Source organism: Nanorana parkeri, unplaced genomic scaffold (assembly GCF_000935625.1).
Source record: "Nanorana parkeri isolate BGI_ZX_2015 unplaced genomic scaffold, ASM93562v1 scaffold251, whole genome shotgun sequence".
In the NCBI taxonomy this organism is placed as follows: Eukaryota; Metazoa; Chordata; class Amphibia; order Anura; family Dicroglossidae; genus Nanorana; species Nanorana parkeri.
The window spans coordinates 166,400-183,495 of NW_017306519.1; the positions used below are offsets into that span (position 1 = coordinate 166,400).

Consider the following 17,096-nt stretch of genomic DNA (forward strand, 5'->3'; position numbering starts at 1 on the left):
CACTTGGGGAAGGGGGGAGGAGTCAGGTGACGTCGATGTCCGTGACGTCACCGGATATCCGACGGAACTCCCGGAAGACCCGGAAGCCGGCGGAGAGGTGAGTACCGATCAAAAGAATTTTAATCGATCAAAAAAATTAACGATTAATCGAGGAATTAATCGGTAATTTCCGCAGCCCTAAACAAAATTAAAAGGGTCAATTTTTTTATGACGTTATATCATGTGTTAACATGCGTTGTGTTAATGGAAGCGCAATGAAAATTACCCTTTTTTTTAGATTTCAACGCACTACCGTGCATTGCAGCATGCTACAACGCAGGTGTATTACCTTGCTTCGTGGTGCCATGCCAAATGAATGTAATGTTATGTGTGCAATGCGGAAGTGTAAATGGATCCTCAATGTTTTTGACTGTGTTCAAAGAAAAAAATGTACAAATGGTAACAATTAAAACAAAATAATGAACTAGTTAAAGGAGTTGTAAAGTCCCTGCATGTACTATCCTGTTATAACATCAGCATTATAATAGGAATACATAGTAGAGTTGTTATTGATAATAAAGTGAAAAATATAATGAAAAATACAGTTTATTTAGTGAATGTTGCCTTGCGTCTGCCCATCACTTTCAACATCTTCCTGGATTCCCCGTGTGCTTTGCTTCTCTTTCCCTGCTGCTTGATATAACGCAATGTGTATTTCTCAACACTACATATTCCATCATGTAGTGCTCACAGCAAGCAGAAGGTAGGCTCTGTGAAAGTGGTGACAGAAGCAAATGCATATTTACGGGGCTGAGTGAAATTGCATCAGTGCATTGAGAAAGTACATCCTATTGGCATGGTCAATAAGTACATTATTATTATTATTATTATTAAACAGGATTTATATAGCGCCAACAGTTTGCGCAGCGCTTTACAATAAAAGGAAGACATTACAATCACAATACAATTCAAGACAAGATGGTAAGGAGGGCCCTGCCCATGAGGGCTTACAATCTAAAAGGGAGGGGGAAGTGATACATGAGGAGGTAGTTGTGTGGGGATGAATTATTTGAGAATGTGAAAAGAGTTCCGGAGGATGGGAGAGACTCTACAGAGGTCCTGGAGGCGAGCATGGGAGGAGTTGACAAAGGAGCAGGAGGTCTTGGGAAGAGCGGAGGGGACAGTTAGGGTGATACTTTGAGACCAGGTTTGAGATCTAGCCGGGGCAGAGCTGTGGACGGCTTTGTAAGTGGTTGTTAATATTTTGAATGTTATCCTTTGGGTGAGTGGAAGCCAATGTAGGGATTGACAGAGGGAGGTTGCAGACGATGAACGGTTGGTTAGGTGAATGAGTCTGGCTGCTGCATTCATAATAGACTGAAGGGGGGATAGCCTGTGTAGTGGAAGGCCAATGAGGAGGGAGTTGAAATAGTCAAGACGAGATATAACAAGTGAGTGGATGAGAAATTTTGCGGTTTCTTTGGTGAGGAAGGGGCGTATTTTGAGGATGTTACGAAGGTGAAGGTGGCAGGATCTGGATAGTGATTGGATATAGGAAAGAAAGGTGAGGTCCGAGCAGGGCCGGCCTTAGGGGTGTGCGAGCAGTGCGGCCGCACAGGGCGCCATGGCAAAGGACATCCAGACTGATATGTCAGCTAGTAGACTAGTGACACGCAAGGACACTGAGGGGGTGAGTTGTGGAGTAAAAGGATATATTTGAGTGTCATCAGCATAGAGATGGCATTGGAAGCCATGTGAGGTTATTCATTGACCAAGGGAGGGGGTGTACATTTACAAACTTCTAGTTATCGGGATTAGGGGATAGAACTTCTGGGAAATCAATATAGAAATACAGATTTATTTAGAGTTTTTCACCATAGACACCCTTAATGCGCCAGAACTCAGAAGCATTGGTCTGCTTCCATGTTTTTATCTATGACATGCAGATCTCAATATAACCAGAGTACCCTAAAATAACAAGTGTTACTAGACATATGAAGTGCTGAGTTTAATCGATGTATTTTAACAACAAAATAATGTTTGTACAGAGCACAGCAGCGGTTTTTACAAACAGAGGAAAAGCATTTTAAAACAGAAAACAGAAAAATCAACAAACAAAATGGAAGAAAAGCAAAACTTTTTTTCATGAACAATAAAAATTGTAAAACAAAAATTACAAAAAGGAAAAGCCAAGGGGAGCAGGGAGAAGAATATAATTAGAGCCAATAAAACATAAAGTCCACTTTTTGAGGAAAAAATAATATATGCGCACTCCTTCATAACAGAAAAAATGTGTGTTTGTTATTATATTTTTTTGCATTGGAGCCAGTAAAGCATTGCAACTGTGGTCAGTGGGATATTCATTTGAATTTGGCGTGGATGTGCCTGGCTCCGCCCACACAGCTGTGTCATTTATTCGTGGATCCATTCACAGGATCTTTAAATGAAAAGTCTATAAGTCCCATCTCCCACCGTGGTAGAGGCACTCGTAGATCTCAATGGTGTACAAGTGTGGTGACGTCATGAATTACTTCCCCCAGTCCAATAACTGAAGATCCGTACCCTCATATGGACAGGGGCTGGAGGAAGAGTCTGCAGGAGCCTGAGCATTGCACCCAGCATCCACAGATCACAGTTACAATACTTTGCAGGCTCAAATACAACATTTTCATAAATTCCCATTTTGTCTTTCATCAATGTGGGAGCATTTATTCATATTTTGGAAAAAAGTGGACTATGCTTTAAAACCTCTTATTGTTGCTTCAGCAATTTCTGTGTAAGAAATGAACAGATAAGTCGCATTTAGTTCCTCTGATGCCCATAACTGCCTCTGTGAGTCATGCCTGTGGCTGTCAGAGTTTTGCAGTGCCTCCTGGGACTTGTAGTTCCACAACAGCTAGGCTGTCAAGGTCGGCTATCCTTATTCTAAGTACTGAAAGGGGCCGATTTATAAACCTTCCACCCAGATGTACACTGGACGAATGTGCACAGCATTCCGACCACTACACGGAGCCAATTTCCTATGATCCTCGGCTCCATCTAGTGATGGAAATGCCACGCACCTTTGTCATGTGTACAGCTGAGGGAAGATTTATAAATCAGGAACAAAAATGTAATATCTCTGCTGGGTTCTTCTCTCTTTGCTGGGGAGGATGCAGGGGCATTTGAATGGGAAAGTAGATTCTTTGCAGCACTGCTTTACCAGGTGATCACTGTAAAATGATAGTGATCATCAGATGGGAGTCTGTGGTTTAGGGTAGAATTTACATGTACATTTCAGCACACAATCCGGGTGTATGGTCTCACACAGATCCACAGTTACAATTGTACATCCAAGAGCCCATGAATTTGTGCTTCATACTAAAGACTACCATATGATAGTCTAAGCAAGTACTAAATTCAGGTACTATGTGATACACAAGCCTCATAAAATAAGCAAGAAACTTCCCTGACTGAGCCAAATCCTCCTTCATTTGTGTCTCACAGACTCTCCCTTCCGTCACTGCAGCTCACAGTAGGATGGCTTTAGCTACAGTGCTGTCAATCCAGAAAGCAGTGGGCAGGAGTAGGTGTGGTCAGGTGCTGATTGACAAGCTGCAGGATTGTGTATGAGCAGTGACAATGATGATAACCACACCCCGTGCAACATTTTCTCCTCCCACTGTAGTACAAGTAGTCACAGCCTACATGAGAACAACAACTCTGAATTCAGGAGCAGTGCAGCTTTGTTGCCACCCCATCACAGGAAGCTGCATTAGGTGGACCTCACTGGCACAGGTATTTGTGGGACTATGCAGGGGGACTAAGAGAAAACTGTAATTGCAGTTGCACTTATAATTAAGTGGACTTTTGTACTAATGTGAAGCCATAGTTCTACTTGGAAGCCAAACTCCAGCCAAAATGTTTTTTTCATTTTGGATATTGTTGGGAAGGGTTAGAACCACTGTCAGGTTTTTGGTGCAGTTTAGTTTTCCACTGGGGCTATTTCCACCTCACTTCCTGTCGAGGTGACCACAAAGAAAGTGAGGAGAATCCAACTAACAGACACTGATAAAAAATCTGGAGGTTCTAAGTCTTCCCCTCCCTGATAAACAAAAGAGCTTCTATTGCTGTTTTCACTTCCTGTCCTGTTCACCACACAGGAAGTGCAGTGAAATCTCAACAAGGCACAGACAGCAACAACCTTCACCATTTCATTCAAAACTAAAACAAATGTTTTGGCTGGATTTGGGCTTTCAGTCTTATCTCTGATAAAATCAGAAAGGAGCACCAAACAAATGTCCAAAATTGTTTCTTTATTGATCCATGTATACCACAAAGAGAACAGAAAGCAACCAATGCGTTTCGGGGCCAAACAACCCCCCTTCATCAGGACTTTGACAACAGTCTGAAGGAACTTGGACTCTAAGCCTGGATCATTATATGAGAGCCAGGGGCATCAAAGATGACAGCGTGGAGTCAGCCAAGATAGACAGCTGTGTAGTATAAAGAGATACGTCCACATAACTAGACAAGTGACATGGACACCTAAAGAAGGAACCTGCTCCTCTGCAGTTCAGAAGATAGAGGTGGAGACGGTTTAAGAAAGGGTGGGGGTGTCAGCTGGCCGGAGCTCCCCTTTAAGACAGATCACGTAGACCTACATGAAAATCTATGCTCAGCGGTTCATCAACACATCAAGTTATCTTCTGGTTCCAGTAGAACAATAGGTGATGGTAGCACTTACTGTGCTGGTGTTGGGTGGGAAGTCCTGGCTTGGGGAACCATGGAGGGATAGCACTAGGTAAAGTGGAAGTTCCTTTGCTCATATGTACACTGGCGTGCTCAGTGATTTATTGTAATACATTTAATTTTGGGACTTCTAAAAATAATGGTTTAATGATCCAAGCAAGGTGAACATTAATAGTCTGCCCATTTATCAGGAAGACAGATGTTTTATTGGGTAAGAAGCGTGCACTCATTGTGTCGGGGATGTTATAGGGCAATATTCTGTTACAGCGAGCATTTACAATGTCACTGTCTAGGAGGGCCACACACATTGCCCGCAACTGATGAGGAAATTGACCGCTCAACAAAGCTTTGTCACACTTCACCCTGTCCTAGTTCTACTGTCCTCATAAAATAGATCTGTCATTCCTCTGATCCACATCTATTGCCAAGTATCACTTATCACAACTGCTAAATAAATATGTTCACATTTCATATCTGAACACTCATCAAAAAGAATGGTGCCAGAACCTTGTTAGACCTTGTGAGACTCCGAAACGTCACATTGAGTGCATCACGTTATGCTGCTCGTACGTCAGTTAACAGACCTACGATTCACTATTTGGAGTGCCGGTGTCTCTATATATTCTAGAACCTGACCACTAACCCACTAGTATGATATATATACACTGAGTGGCCAGATTATTATGACCATCCCATCAGTACTTAGTTGGGCCACGAGATGACGCCACGAGATGACTTCGTTGGGCCGCCTCGTGACTTCACGAGATGTTAAAAGGTGATGCGGGGAATCTGACACTGCACTGTTGCCCTTCTGTTGTCTTGTACCAGTCTTGCCACTCTCCGTTCTGCCCTAACATTGACTAGTCGCTGACGGCCACAATTCGCACGTTCAGACCCAGATTTTCGGCTGACAGTCCAGTCTTTAAACACTTTAACAACAGCTGCTCTTGAACATTTAACGAATTCTGCTGTTTTGCTGATACTCGCGCCATGGCTCCGAGCGCCAACAATCATCCCACGTTCAAAGGCTGTTAAATCGCGTTGTTTACCCATATCTTCAGAAAAAAATCACTTCTACTGTCATGGTAAACAACCTGCTTCCCTATTTATAATGGTCTGGCCCTCTAGCAACTTCAGCGCTAAATTATAGCTAATTATAGCTAATTTGCCTACAAACATCAGGTGGTCATAAATAACTGGCCACTCAGTGTATATATTAGAGGTGCGCCGAAATGGAATTTTCTGACCGAAACCGGAAAAAACATTATTGTCTGGCAGAAACCGAAATTTTTTTTTTTTTTTTTAAACTGACCCGATATTTCCCTTTTAGAATACAAAAAGAGATTAAGGACACAGGGTCCTCAATCTCTTTTTCTGCAGCCCTTGTTATAAATGAACAGGAAGCCTCTGCATTCATAACTTGTGCAGATAGTATGTTTACTATGTCCACAATCATGATTGAACAGGAAGTGATGTAGATCACTTCCTATTCATTCATAATTGGGGACATGGTGAACATACTATGACCTCAATTATTTACAAGCAGTCATCAATGACTGCTTATAACCGCTCTCCATCCTGACTCGCAGTCACAGGAGGCTGAGCGGGTGGTGTGGGGAGGAAAGCTCGGTCTCCTTTGACAGCTTCCTCCTCCCCCACACCGTCGGCTCTGCCTCCTCCCCCACACTGCTATCTTCATTGTGCATTTTTATATATGCTTTTATGATCATTTTATGATAACGCATTATCACTTGCACAAGCACTTGGGCACATTAAATAAGCTCTTTACCCCTGCAACAACTCCAGTACTTTACCTCTGTGCAAATGTTACAGCAGTCTCTGCTGCTCTCTCTCCTCGTGCAGGGTGACTGGTCTTGTCTCCGCCCCTTCTGTAGTGGGTGGGGCCTGGTCTCTGCACAGGCTATGTATTGCACAGTGGTGATGTCACTGCTACTTTTTTTATGGTAATATCTGGGTTTGTGAAGACATGAAAAGTGGATTTATATACTTTGTCGAGTAGAAGGAATATATTTAAATTATGTTTTTTGAGCCCAGATTTTAGCTTGAAATATATTTTAAGTAGTATTTCGGTTTCGTATATTAGCTTTGTTAATCTTTTGAACAGCACATCTACAGGCTGGGTGAGGGAGGAGAGCACTGAGAACCTGAGCTGTGCATTGCTGGAGGGAATGAGAAAATAAATGTAACCTGTTACTATAGGGATAGCAATGGTTACAGTTATATGCTTATTCCCTCCAGCGTTCTCTGGAATTGTATCTCGTTACTAGCATGTATTTATTTCCTATGATCCTCAGCTCCATCTAGTGGCCATAATGCGGTATTTTCCCTGTTCTGTATGAATGAACCTATTGAAGAACATTCGGTCAGAAGAGAAAATACACAAAGAACATTGGATTTTGCCCCATTCTCACAACAGCTGGTTATCTCACACAGAATGAATGAACCTGCAGTTTTGCTGGAAGCATAAATGGTGCAAATTTGTAATAAAAAACCCCATAGTTTGTAGTGATGTTGGGTACTGGACTGCTGTCTTTTCAGCGTTTTAGAATTTTATTGTAATTTCAAAATGTCATCATTTTATATGTTTTGCTAATCTTCCATTTCAATTATTTCCGAGTTCTTCCTAAAATGAAATAAATGTAGCCTGTAAGTGTGTATGCAAGAAAATACATTATTTGGTACAGTACTGTCATAGTGATTGTGGGCTGTTGCCTGTGCAGGACGAACATCACCCAGTTTTGTGTGCCAGCATTCTTGTGAAACAGGAAGACTTTGTGGTTTTCTGTGCTTTCATCTAAATATATTGTCTCTGCTGGTAGAGGGCGAGGCACCTGTGTTTGTTTACTGCCATGGGCAGTTTGCGGCTACAACTCTCTACATTTCAAGGTTCCAATTTATTGCTGAAGTGCCCAATGCACAATTACCTGTGTGTGTGTGTGTTACCTGTGTTTTCATACCCAGTACCTTTGCCCTAGTTTGCTTGTGAAGGAATGACCATCCTAAAGACAACCCGCCAATGCCTTGCTAGATCTGCTTGTGAAGGAATGACCATCCTAAAGAGAACCCGCCAATGCCTTGCTAGATCTGCTTGTGAGGGATGACCACCCTAAAGAGAACCTGTCTATACCTTGCCAGATCTGCTTGTTAGGGATGACCATCTTAAAGAGAACCTGTTTATACCTTGCCAGATCTGCTTGTTAGGGATGACCATCTTAAAGAGAACCCGCCAATGCCTTGCCAGTTCTGCTTGTTAGGGATGACCATCCTAAAGAGAACCTGTCAATGCCTTGCTAGATCTGCTTGTGAGGGATGACCATCCTAAAGAGACCCTGCCAATGCCTTGCTAGATCTGCTTGTTAGGGATGACCATCCTAAAGAGAACCTGCCAATGCCTTGCCAGATCTGCATGGGAAGGATGACCATCCTAAAGAGAACCTGCCAATGCTTTGCCAGTTCTGCTTGTGAGGGATGACCATCCTAAAGAGAACCCGCCAATGCCTTGCCAGTTCTGCTTGTGAAGGATGACCATCCTAAAGAGAACCTGCCAATGCCTTGCTAGATCTGCTTTTTAGGGATGACCATCCTAAAGAGAACCTGTCAATGCCTTGCTAGATCTGCTTGTTAGGAATGACCATCCTAAAGAGAACCTGCCAATGCCTTGCCAGTTCTGCTTGTGATGGATGACCATCCTAAAGAGAACCTGCCAATGCCTTGCTAGATCTGCTTGTGAGGGATGGCCATCTTGAAGAGAACCTGTCCATTCATTGGAACTCTAGTGTTCCTCGTGAGATGTCTAGGGGTTCCTTTGCCAGTGAGAAATGGTGAACTGACCTCCCGCTTGCACTGATCAACCATGCAAGAGGCAATTGTGCACTCACCACCAGTGTAAGGGGTCACAATTTTTTTTTTTCAAGATTCCTACTGAAAATGATTTTTGTAGTATAGAGCATTTTCCCTGAAATGTCCCTGAATTATTTACTTGCAATGTGCCTTTTAACATGAAGAAAATGGATACACCATATTTAGGGATGTGGTACAATTAATAATTTGCTAGTCTTTCATTCATTTCATATTTGATTTAATAATGCTAGAAAGTGTGCAGAGTCAATTCCCTCCCTCCTTGCAGGTCATAGCCCTCTCCTTTTCTGGAAGTGTCTAATTACACTCTGTGCTGCCCCAGCTCCTCCGCCCCACCCCTCACCTCTCTACATAACCTCTTATGTAGCAGCAGAGGGGAACTGGGGGGTGGGGACAGTTGGAGAGGGGAATATTATAGAATGTCACTTTAGTGACAGCTCTGGGTCTGCTGATCACATTCAAGATGGGGGGCCAGGCAGCAGTCTCAGGGCTTTTTGATGTCTACATAGGGGAGGATTTACAGGTAAATAACGTGGATAAAATATTGTAAATACAGATACAATCTCATGTGAAGATTTTTGCTCAAATGATTGGCTCGGTTGACAGGGTCTCTTTATCCAAGCTGTGCTGCATAAGACATGCAGGACCTGGCTGAGCTGTCTTGTAGGGTTCCTGGCAGGAGTTCAGCTTTGACTTTATTATTTGTGAGGTGCTTCTGGACCTCTGAGGGTTTTGTATTTTGTATCTTTGTACCACATACAGTCCCTTGTTGCACCATAGAGATTTCACAAGTGGCTTTCCACGCAATGACTACAGGAAGAAGGGTGGAACAGAACAAAAGTCATTCACTCAGAACAACAATTAAGCAATCTGATGAGATGAAAATATTTTTTACCCAGGAGATGAGTAAAATACCAGAAATCAAATGACTTGTTCAAGCTGAGAATGAGCTGAATATTACAGAATAAAAATTCATTACAATCACAAATAATAAAACGATGGAAGTGACCTCACAATACAGTTCTCACAAATAATGATACATGGTACAAAAACTGACCAGTGTGCAGGGTTTTTCTATAACCCCACCCCCTAGCGTGGGACCCATGCCTTTAACAGGGTTATTCACAAAAGGGTGAAGAGTTTGGAGAAGGCAGGAGAAGTGAACAATCTAGGACAACACACCCTTATGTGAATAACCCTATTAGTCTCCATGCTTCTGCATCTTCATGTGGTTTTAGCGTGTTTTTGTTGAGCATTTCTTATGCATTTTTATTAATTTTGCATTTTCGTTTTAACCAATGAAGGTGAAATAAAGTATAGGTTGCTAAGGGGTAGGTTGTCACGGGTGCGAACGGGGACTAGAGCTGCACATGGGAGCTGCACATGGGAACTGCACATGAGAGCTGCACATGAGAGCTTTAGTAGCTCAATCATGCTAATAGAATTTCTGATGATTAATCAAAAGGCATAACAATGGATCAGAAATGGAAGAATTGGCTCGCTATGGAGCAAGATACATGACTAGCGGAACAAGATATTTTTCCTACCTGAGTTAAGGCTGACAGAGGTGCTGCCTACTAAAGCACAGAACAGTGGTGACCTTCATTATCTACATCTATTTTCACCAAGGTCACCCGACTTTCCAAACTAAGTCCCATTCACACGAGCTTTAGGCTGCATCTGGGGATTGCTGTGGCAGGAACCTGTGGATTTTTAGGGCAGCAATCCCACGTGTGTCCCTACAGATGCAGACGCTGTGCTCTTTTAAGTTAATGACAGGGTGACAGCGGTCGGATCTGTCAGCAGTAGGCTTCATGTGATCGTACATGGGACAATTACTTGCAGTTCAGGATAGACAATTGTCCCTGGATGCACACAGTCTAGTTTGTATGCAGCAATAGCACAGAGTCCTGCTGCGACCAGATGCGCAGTTTAGCCACCTCCAGCCGCCCGTCTGAATAAGTCTTTCATCCGACGTTCTTTTTCCAATATGGGGAACATGTCCCTTTCCTCCCACTTGACAACGGTGCTGTTTGGTGATTGGATGTCCAGACACTAAAGCTGGTCAAACACCAATACAATGTTGTTTGGAAAATATTAGTTTTTGGAACGTTCGATTTTGTAATGGGGTCAAATCATCAATCAATTTCGAACACAGTGATTCATTTTTTTTGTTTTTGAAGGAACAAATTCTAACAATGAACGTGGTTTCCATTCGAAAAACTCCAATTATTTCCAAATTACAATCAAAGGAAATTCTGAACGACATTCGGCAAATTTCCAATGGCGTGATTGATTTTTCATTTGATTATTCGTACACAAATCTACCCGTCTATGGAGACCTTCTTTTTTTCACTCCTGTGGTGAAAGAATGATGGGAAGGGAAGTGTAAGCAGTTTGGGAGAGGACATTTAAGTGAACCTGTTGCTTTAAGCCAGGGGTGGGCAGCCCCAGCCCTCCAGCTGTGCTTTAACTACAAATCCCAAAATGCCTCTGCCTCTGGAAGTTATGCCTATGGTTGTCAGTTATAGTTTGTAGTTCCACAACAGCTGGAGGGCCGCAGTTGCCTTGCTTTAAGGCAAAGTACAGGTTGACTTTAACTGTCATGGTTGTGTATCAGACACGCAATGTCTGACTGACTCATACTGGCACATTTGGTCTTCTTTACCCTCTGCAGGTATGGCTCATAGTGAAACCGCCGTGCCTCTACCAACGGTCTCTATTTCACTCACCGCAGATGTGACAACACCTCATAGACGGTCGGCTACTGGGGAACTTTGCTTTATTCCCGCACACTCAGCGGGGAGCGGAAAGATTTCTTTGAAAAATAAATCAGTTAAAATATGATGTGTAAATCAGGAGGTATACAGTAATAAGTGCAGATCATAGAAACCAGTAATAATGGAAGCAGTCACAAACCATGTATGGATGTAGTGGGTATAAATAGCCAGCAATTATACAAACCGTATATAGGCCTAAAGTGACCATGTTATAGATAACAATGATTACATGTGAACTAATGGCATAAAAACACAACACAGCACTTAATAATCATCAAAGTGTATGTGAAGCCAAAATGTTATTTTTTTAAGTTGTATATACAGGTGAAACTCGAATAATTAGAATATCGTGCAAAGTTCATTTATTTGACTAATGCAACTTAAAAGGTGAAACTAATATATGAGATAGACTCATTACATGCAAAGCAAGATAATTCAAGCCGTGATTTGTCATAATTGTGATGATTATGGCTTACAGCTCATGAAAATCCCAAGAACCCCAAATCCACAACCTCAAAAAAGTAGATTATTACATGCAATCAATAAAACAAGGATTGTACATAGAACAATATCGGACCTCTGAAAAGTACAAGCATGCATATGTACTCAGTACTTGGTTTGGGCCCCTTTTGCAGCAATTACTGCAATTACTTTTGCACGATATTCTAATTATTCGAGTTTCACCTGTAGAATGTGGAAGGGTTAGAAGAACCCTTGTTTTTATTGCTGTCTGTGTCCCCGTCAGGGAGATTAAACGTTGCAATGACCGTTGTCACCAAGAAAGAAAGTGATAGGAACATTTTAGAGTCACAGGAACAGGAAGCAAAGGGAAATTTTCCAATGACAACTAAGAGGGGAATATATGTCACCTTGCAGAGTTTTCCTCTAACTTCCTGTTTCATCTCTGGGGCAGAAAGTGAAGGGAAATCTCTTCATCAAGTCACAGACAACAACAATAAAACTGAACGGACAAAATACTGTAGTTTTGGCATTACATTCACTTTAAATATATTTTTACTAACCCTAATTTATCTTAATAAAAGCCTGCCGTAATCCACTGCCAAGATTAAGAAGAGAGGAAATCAACACTTAGACCAATCACAACTCTACTGCTTTGCACGATGATGTCAGTCTATCAATGTGAACAAGCTAACAGAAAGAGCCAAGGCTCTGCATTATAGGTTACTATGGCATGTTACAAAAACACTTGTAGGTTTGTTCCAAGAAGCACAAAAATACATATATACAAAGGCAGCAATGTGTGTTTATTACATATGCAGATTCTGCTTCCTTCTTAGTAGTGCTGCATAGTGAGTGCATTACCGTGCCTCATATGTCAGTGCATGTTTACCATTAGACTGTCTTGTTTCATGGCAGCCTTTAAATGAGATTGTGGAAAGGTAAGTGTGATGAACACAGTTGTGGTAAACAAAGAGAGGTCACATTCCTTCCATGTGAAAGAGAAATAACAATAAAAAAAAGGAACAAAATATAATCAAAAAGGGGCAGACTTGATGAACGATTTGGCCTTTTCTGCCGTCACTCTGCTATGTTTCTTTGAGAGGCTGAATGGAACCAAGTTGGACACAGACGGCAATAAAGACCTCCACAGGAGAGAAGAACAGAGCTCCACACCAACTGTTGAGAGTTTATGTCAAAACCACAAATCCTTTATTTAAAATAATCACAAATTCATTGGCATCAAATATTTTTATTTGGATTTGTTATTTTGATGCACAATCAAGCCTGTGACATGATAAGCGAAGCAGCGCAGAGCAGTGGTGCGAGGTCCTTCACGTGCAGTGTGTCATGTTATTTTCACTCCAGTGCGTCAACCTGCAAGAGTTCGCATAGCTGAGCATGCCGAGATGAAAAATTGAAACTTCAGCCAATCAGCCCGTGCATCAGGATGCGAAGTTGTTACGCGCGAGCTGATTGGCTGAAGATGCAGTCTTTCATCTGGCTGTGCTCAGCTCACACACTGCATGCGAACGTCTGTCCCTTACAGCTTTGCTTGCAGTGTGTCACGGGCTTCGTATTTTCATTCTGATTTTAAAATCCAACCTCTCCTAGCCCTGATGAAGAGGGTATTTGTGAGTCCCACCCCCCGGAATGGTTTGGCTTATACTACCCATGTGCAGCGGCTAAAAATGTGTTTTGTTTAGTTTCGGATTTTGTTTTTGGAATTCGGATCCTATATGTGTTTCGTTTCGGGAATCGGATTCGTATTTGGATCTGATTCGGAATTTGTGTTGGATTCGGAATTCGGATTGTACTGGGCACATTTGTCATTTCTGGTTGCTGTCTTTACTAGGGATGCACTGATACCAATACTAGTATCGATATCAGTGCCGATTCCGAGTATTTGGGCAAGTACTCGTACAAATACGAAATTTAGGAATAAAAATTTCGGATTCGGATGCTTTCGGATGATTTCGGATATATTCGGATGCCTCGAATCTACGAATTTCTGAAATTTCCTCCGAATTCTGATTCGGAACGAAACGAATCGCACATGTCTAGCTTATACCATAGAAAGAAATATTTTGTTTGGACTCTCAACAATTTGTTCTGGTGCTCCATTGTTCTTTCCTGTGGGCAGATTCAGCACCTCCCATTTACAAGTTAATGGTTGATTAGACAGGAAGCACTTAGGCAGAAGGGACTAAAAATAAGGCATTAGCAATTAGATGATGACTTCATTACTGAAATAAACTCAAGGTGGCGGGCTGCTATGAACGGTGCCTTCACTTTTCTAGGTCGTCATTTATGTTGTTTTCTGTTGGTGAGCTGTGCAAACATTGAAGGTGATCACCCTCCCCTTAAAGTAGAACTAAAGACAACATTTTCTTTAGTCTTGGATAAAGTAGGAGAAGAATTAGAACACCTGTCAAGTTTATTTTTCTGTCCGTGTCCCTGTTAGAGAAATTCATCCTCTCTATTTGTCTTGGTGACCGTTATCACGCAAAGTGAAAGTAGAAAAAAATACCAAATTCTGAGTTGTCAACAGAACAGGAACAGAGGGAAAGTGGGAACACCTGTTCTGGTGAAAAGAGGGATTTCCTCTAAATTCCTGTTGTGACTATGGCACAGGAAATGAAGGGAAATCTCCCCAATAGGGGTTGCACACAGACTGCAAAAAAACTGACAGGGGTTTATAACCCACCCGTACGCTATCCAAAATAAAAATAAATAAAAAGTTTTGTCTTTAGTTGCACGTTAACTGTTGCCCATAAACCAGCCTTGCAAATCGGAATAGACTTTGTCCTTGGGCAGATGAGGGTATCTGGAACAGATCATACAAAATCTCTCCCTCCAATCATTGTAAATCTTTACCCCATACATTTGCCGCCAGTGGAAGTATTGTTCATAACGCTTTAGGGTCATGGAACCTAAAAATGTAGCTAGATCCTTGGTTGATGAAAAGTCTGAGACGTGAATAAATGAGTCTGCGGGTATGAACTTCTCATAATTTTCACGCGGTGGGCCAAGCACTATAGGAACCGCCCCAGCTATGAATGAGTTTTTCCAAAGTTTCTCAGTGATGTAGTCTTTATGGATGGAATTCTCCAAGGCGAGGTAGAAGTAGTAACGGGATATAGTGGGAAGAAGGCACAGCGAACATAGAGGCTTGTTACTGGCTTTTCCGTACACATCCACTGTGAGGTAGCGTGAAAAATTCTTGAAGAATGATGCTCGGTCTTGAGTTTGGTGATAGTTACTAACAGCCCAGGTCAGCAGGCCCGTCTTGTAAGAGGTATTAAATTCCATGTGCAAATTGGGAACCAAATGCCCGTAAGGTACGAAGATATCTGAATCTTCTCGGTAAGTCAATGTCCAGTTGAATGTGTTGTTCCATTTGCCAATGTTCTTGGTGTTGGATGGAGACTCTAGAGTGGCCCACACCCACATTTGTCCAGGGATCCTAGATATATGCATATGATAGCCTTTCTCATTTAATTCCCTATGATGAAAGACCACCACATCACTATGGTTCAGCATGTCCCTATTATCTGTCAGTCTGCAGTTCTTTATGTTATAGAGGTCCAAACAAACATCTCCTGAGATGTTCAGTTGATGGTGGAAAGGCCAGTGCCAAATCAGTACCGTGATGGTCATGTCATGTGAGGTAGTCATGGCTTGTTTAGAACTGAAATTAAAAACTAAAGATTGTATATTCCATCCTAGACTTAACAGCACAAAGATGCTGGCCAGAACCATCCAATGTCGTAGCCTGTGCTTTGTGGGTATTGGTAGCACCATTATGATGTTGCTGTGGGGAGAGACAAGATGTTTATTAGACAACTCAGTACAGTGACTGACCTGGTTAATATTCTGACTGCCCACATAAAATGACCTTATCTGCAGGCTTTTTCTGAGTCAAAAACTATTAAAGACACCGGATCATCATGGTGGCCAGTGACTAGCAAGAAAGTCACCTCACTGGAACAAGTATGTTGACCTGAAGTTCTGAGTACATGTTGCAGGCCAGTAACTCAGAAAGTATTGAAACCAGAGGGTCAGCATGTGGACGGATTTGGAAGGGCTGGAACCACTTGCAGGTTTTTATTGCTGTGTCACATTGAGGACAATCACACTCACTTTGCTTGTGACCTTTGGCACCAGGGGGGAAAGTAAAGGGAAATCTAACATTTTACACTTGTCACTGGAACAAAAGTAAAGAGAAAATCTGCCAACAAGGATACCTATTGCCATAACAGCTTTCTCAAATTTTTCTAAATTTTGGGGGGGCGGGAGGGATTTCCTCTCACTTCCTGTTGGGTCTCCAGAACAAAAAGGGAGAAAGAACAGAGAACCTATAAAAACCTGAAAGTTGATCTGCCTCTATCCCTCTATACAAGGGATGGGGATCCACTTTAAGCCTAACCTTCAAGTGAATCATAACATGTAACCTAACCTGTAAAGCACCAAATTTCTTTATTTTCTAGTTTTGTAGAGAGTGGAGGAGGGGTTAAAACGTCTGTACGATTTTCATTGCTATCTGTGTCTACTGAGATTTAATCTTACTTCCTGTCCACAAGGTCTTACAAGTACCTTAGGCAATGGGATATCTCTCTCAAGGGGAGAGAGAAACAGAAAAAAATAATTTTTAGGACATTTGTATAGTTTTTGTTGCTCTTCTAGTTTTCCTGTCCTCGTGACACCACGTCCTCTCATTTCTGTTACTGGTGTCACTGGGACAAAAAGTGAGGAATAATCTCCACAGTGAGGACACTGAAAGCAATAAAAACTTGACACAAGTTCTGATTTTTAATCACTATTGAAAAGTAAAATGAAAATTTGAGTCACAAAAGGTGAGGCACCTGAGTCCACCGATCCTGAAAATATTCCTTCTGGTTGGACTGGCTATCGAAATAACAATTATGAATATATCAAAAACTGACTGGTGCTGATTTTGAAAATGCAGCAAAATGTTTGGGGAATGAAAGTGACTCTCGTGTGCTGAGGTGGTAAATATTTGTAGCACAAAAGAATCCCAATCATTGAATGTCAGAAGATGCATGCAGATTGTTTCATCACTCGTGCAATAGGATCAAAAAGAGCGAGCAGTGATTTCCAGCTGATTCAGAAACACATGTCTTGCCCAATTGCTGTATGGAAACATGTTCCTGTTCACATATCATATCTTAAAACAAAATATTCTAAAATTGCTCCTTTTTTTTTGCTTCTCTCCTCTGTAATGTTAAGGGGGGGGGGGGGGGGGGG

The 17,096-nt window shown here is 41.9% G+C and overlaps 1 protein-coding gene across 1 annotated transcript; it reads right to left on the minus strand.

Annotated features, from left to right (window-relative positions):
* Nucleotides 1-14,582: 14,582 nt before the first annotated feature.
* FUT7 (fucosyltransferase 7) lies at nucleotides 14,583-15,637 on the minus strand. The gene has a single exon (XM_018556762.1). It carries the CDS (start codon nucleotides 15,630-15,632, stop codon nucleotides 14,589-14,591), a length of 1,044 nt encoding a protein of 347 aa, XP_018412264.1. The 5' UTR covers nucleotides 15,633-15,637; the 3' UTR covers nucleotides 14,583-14,588.
* Nucleotides 15,638-17,096: the final 1,459 nt, after the last annotated feature.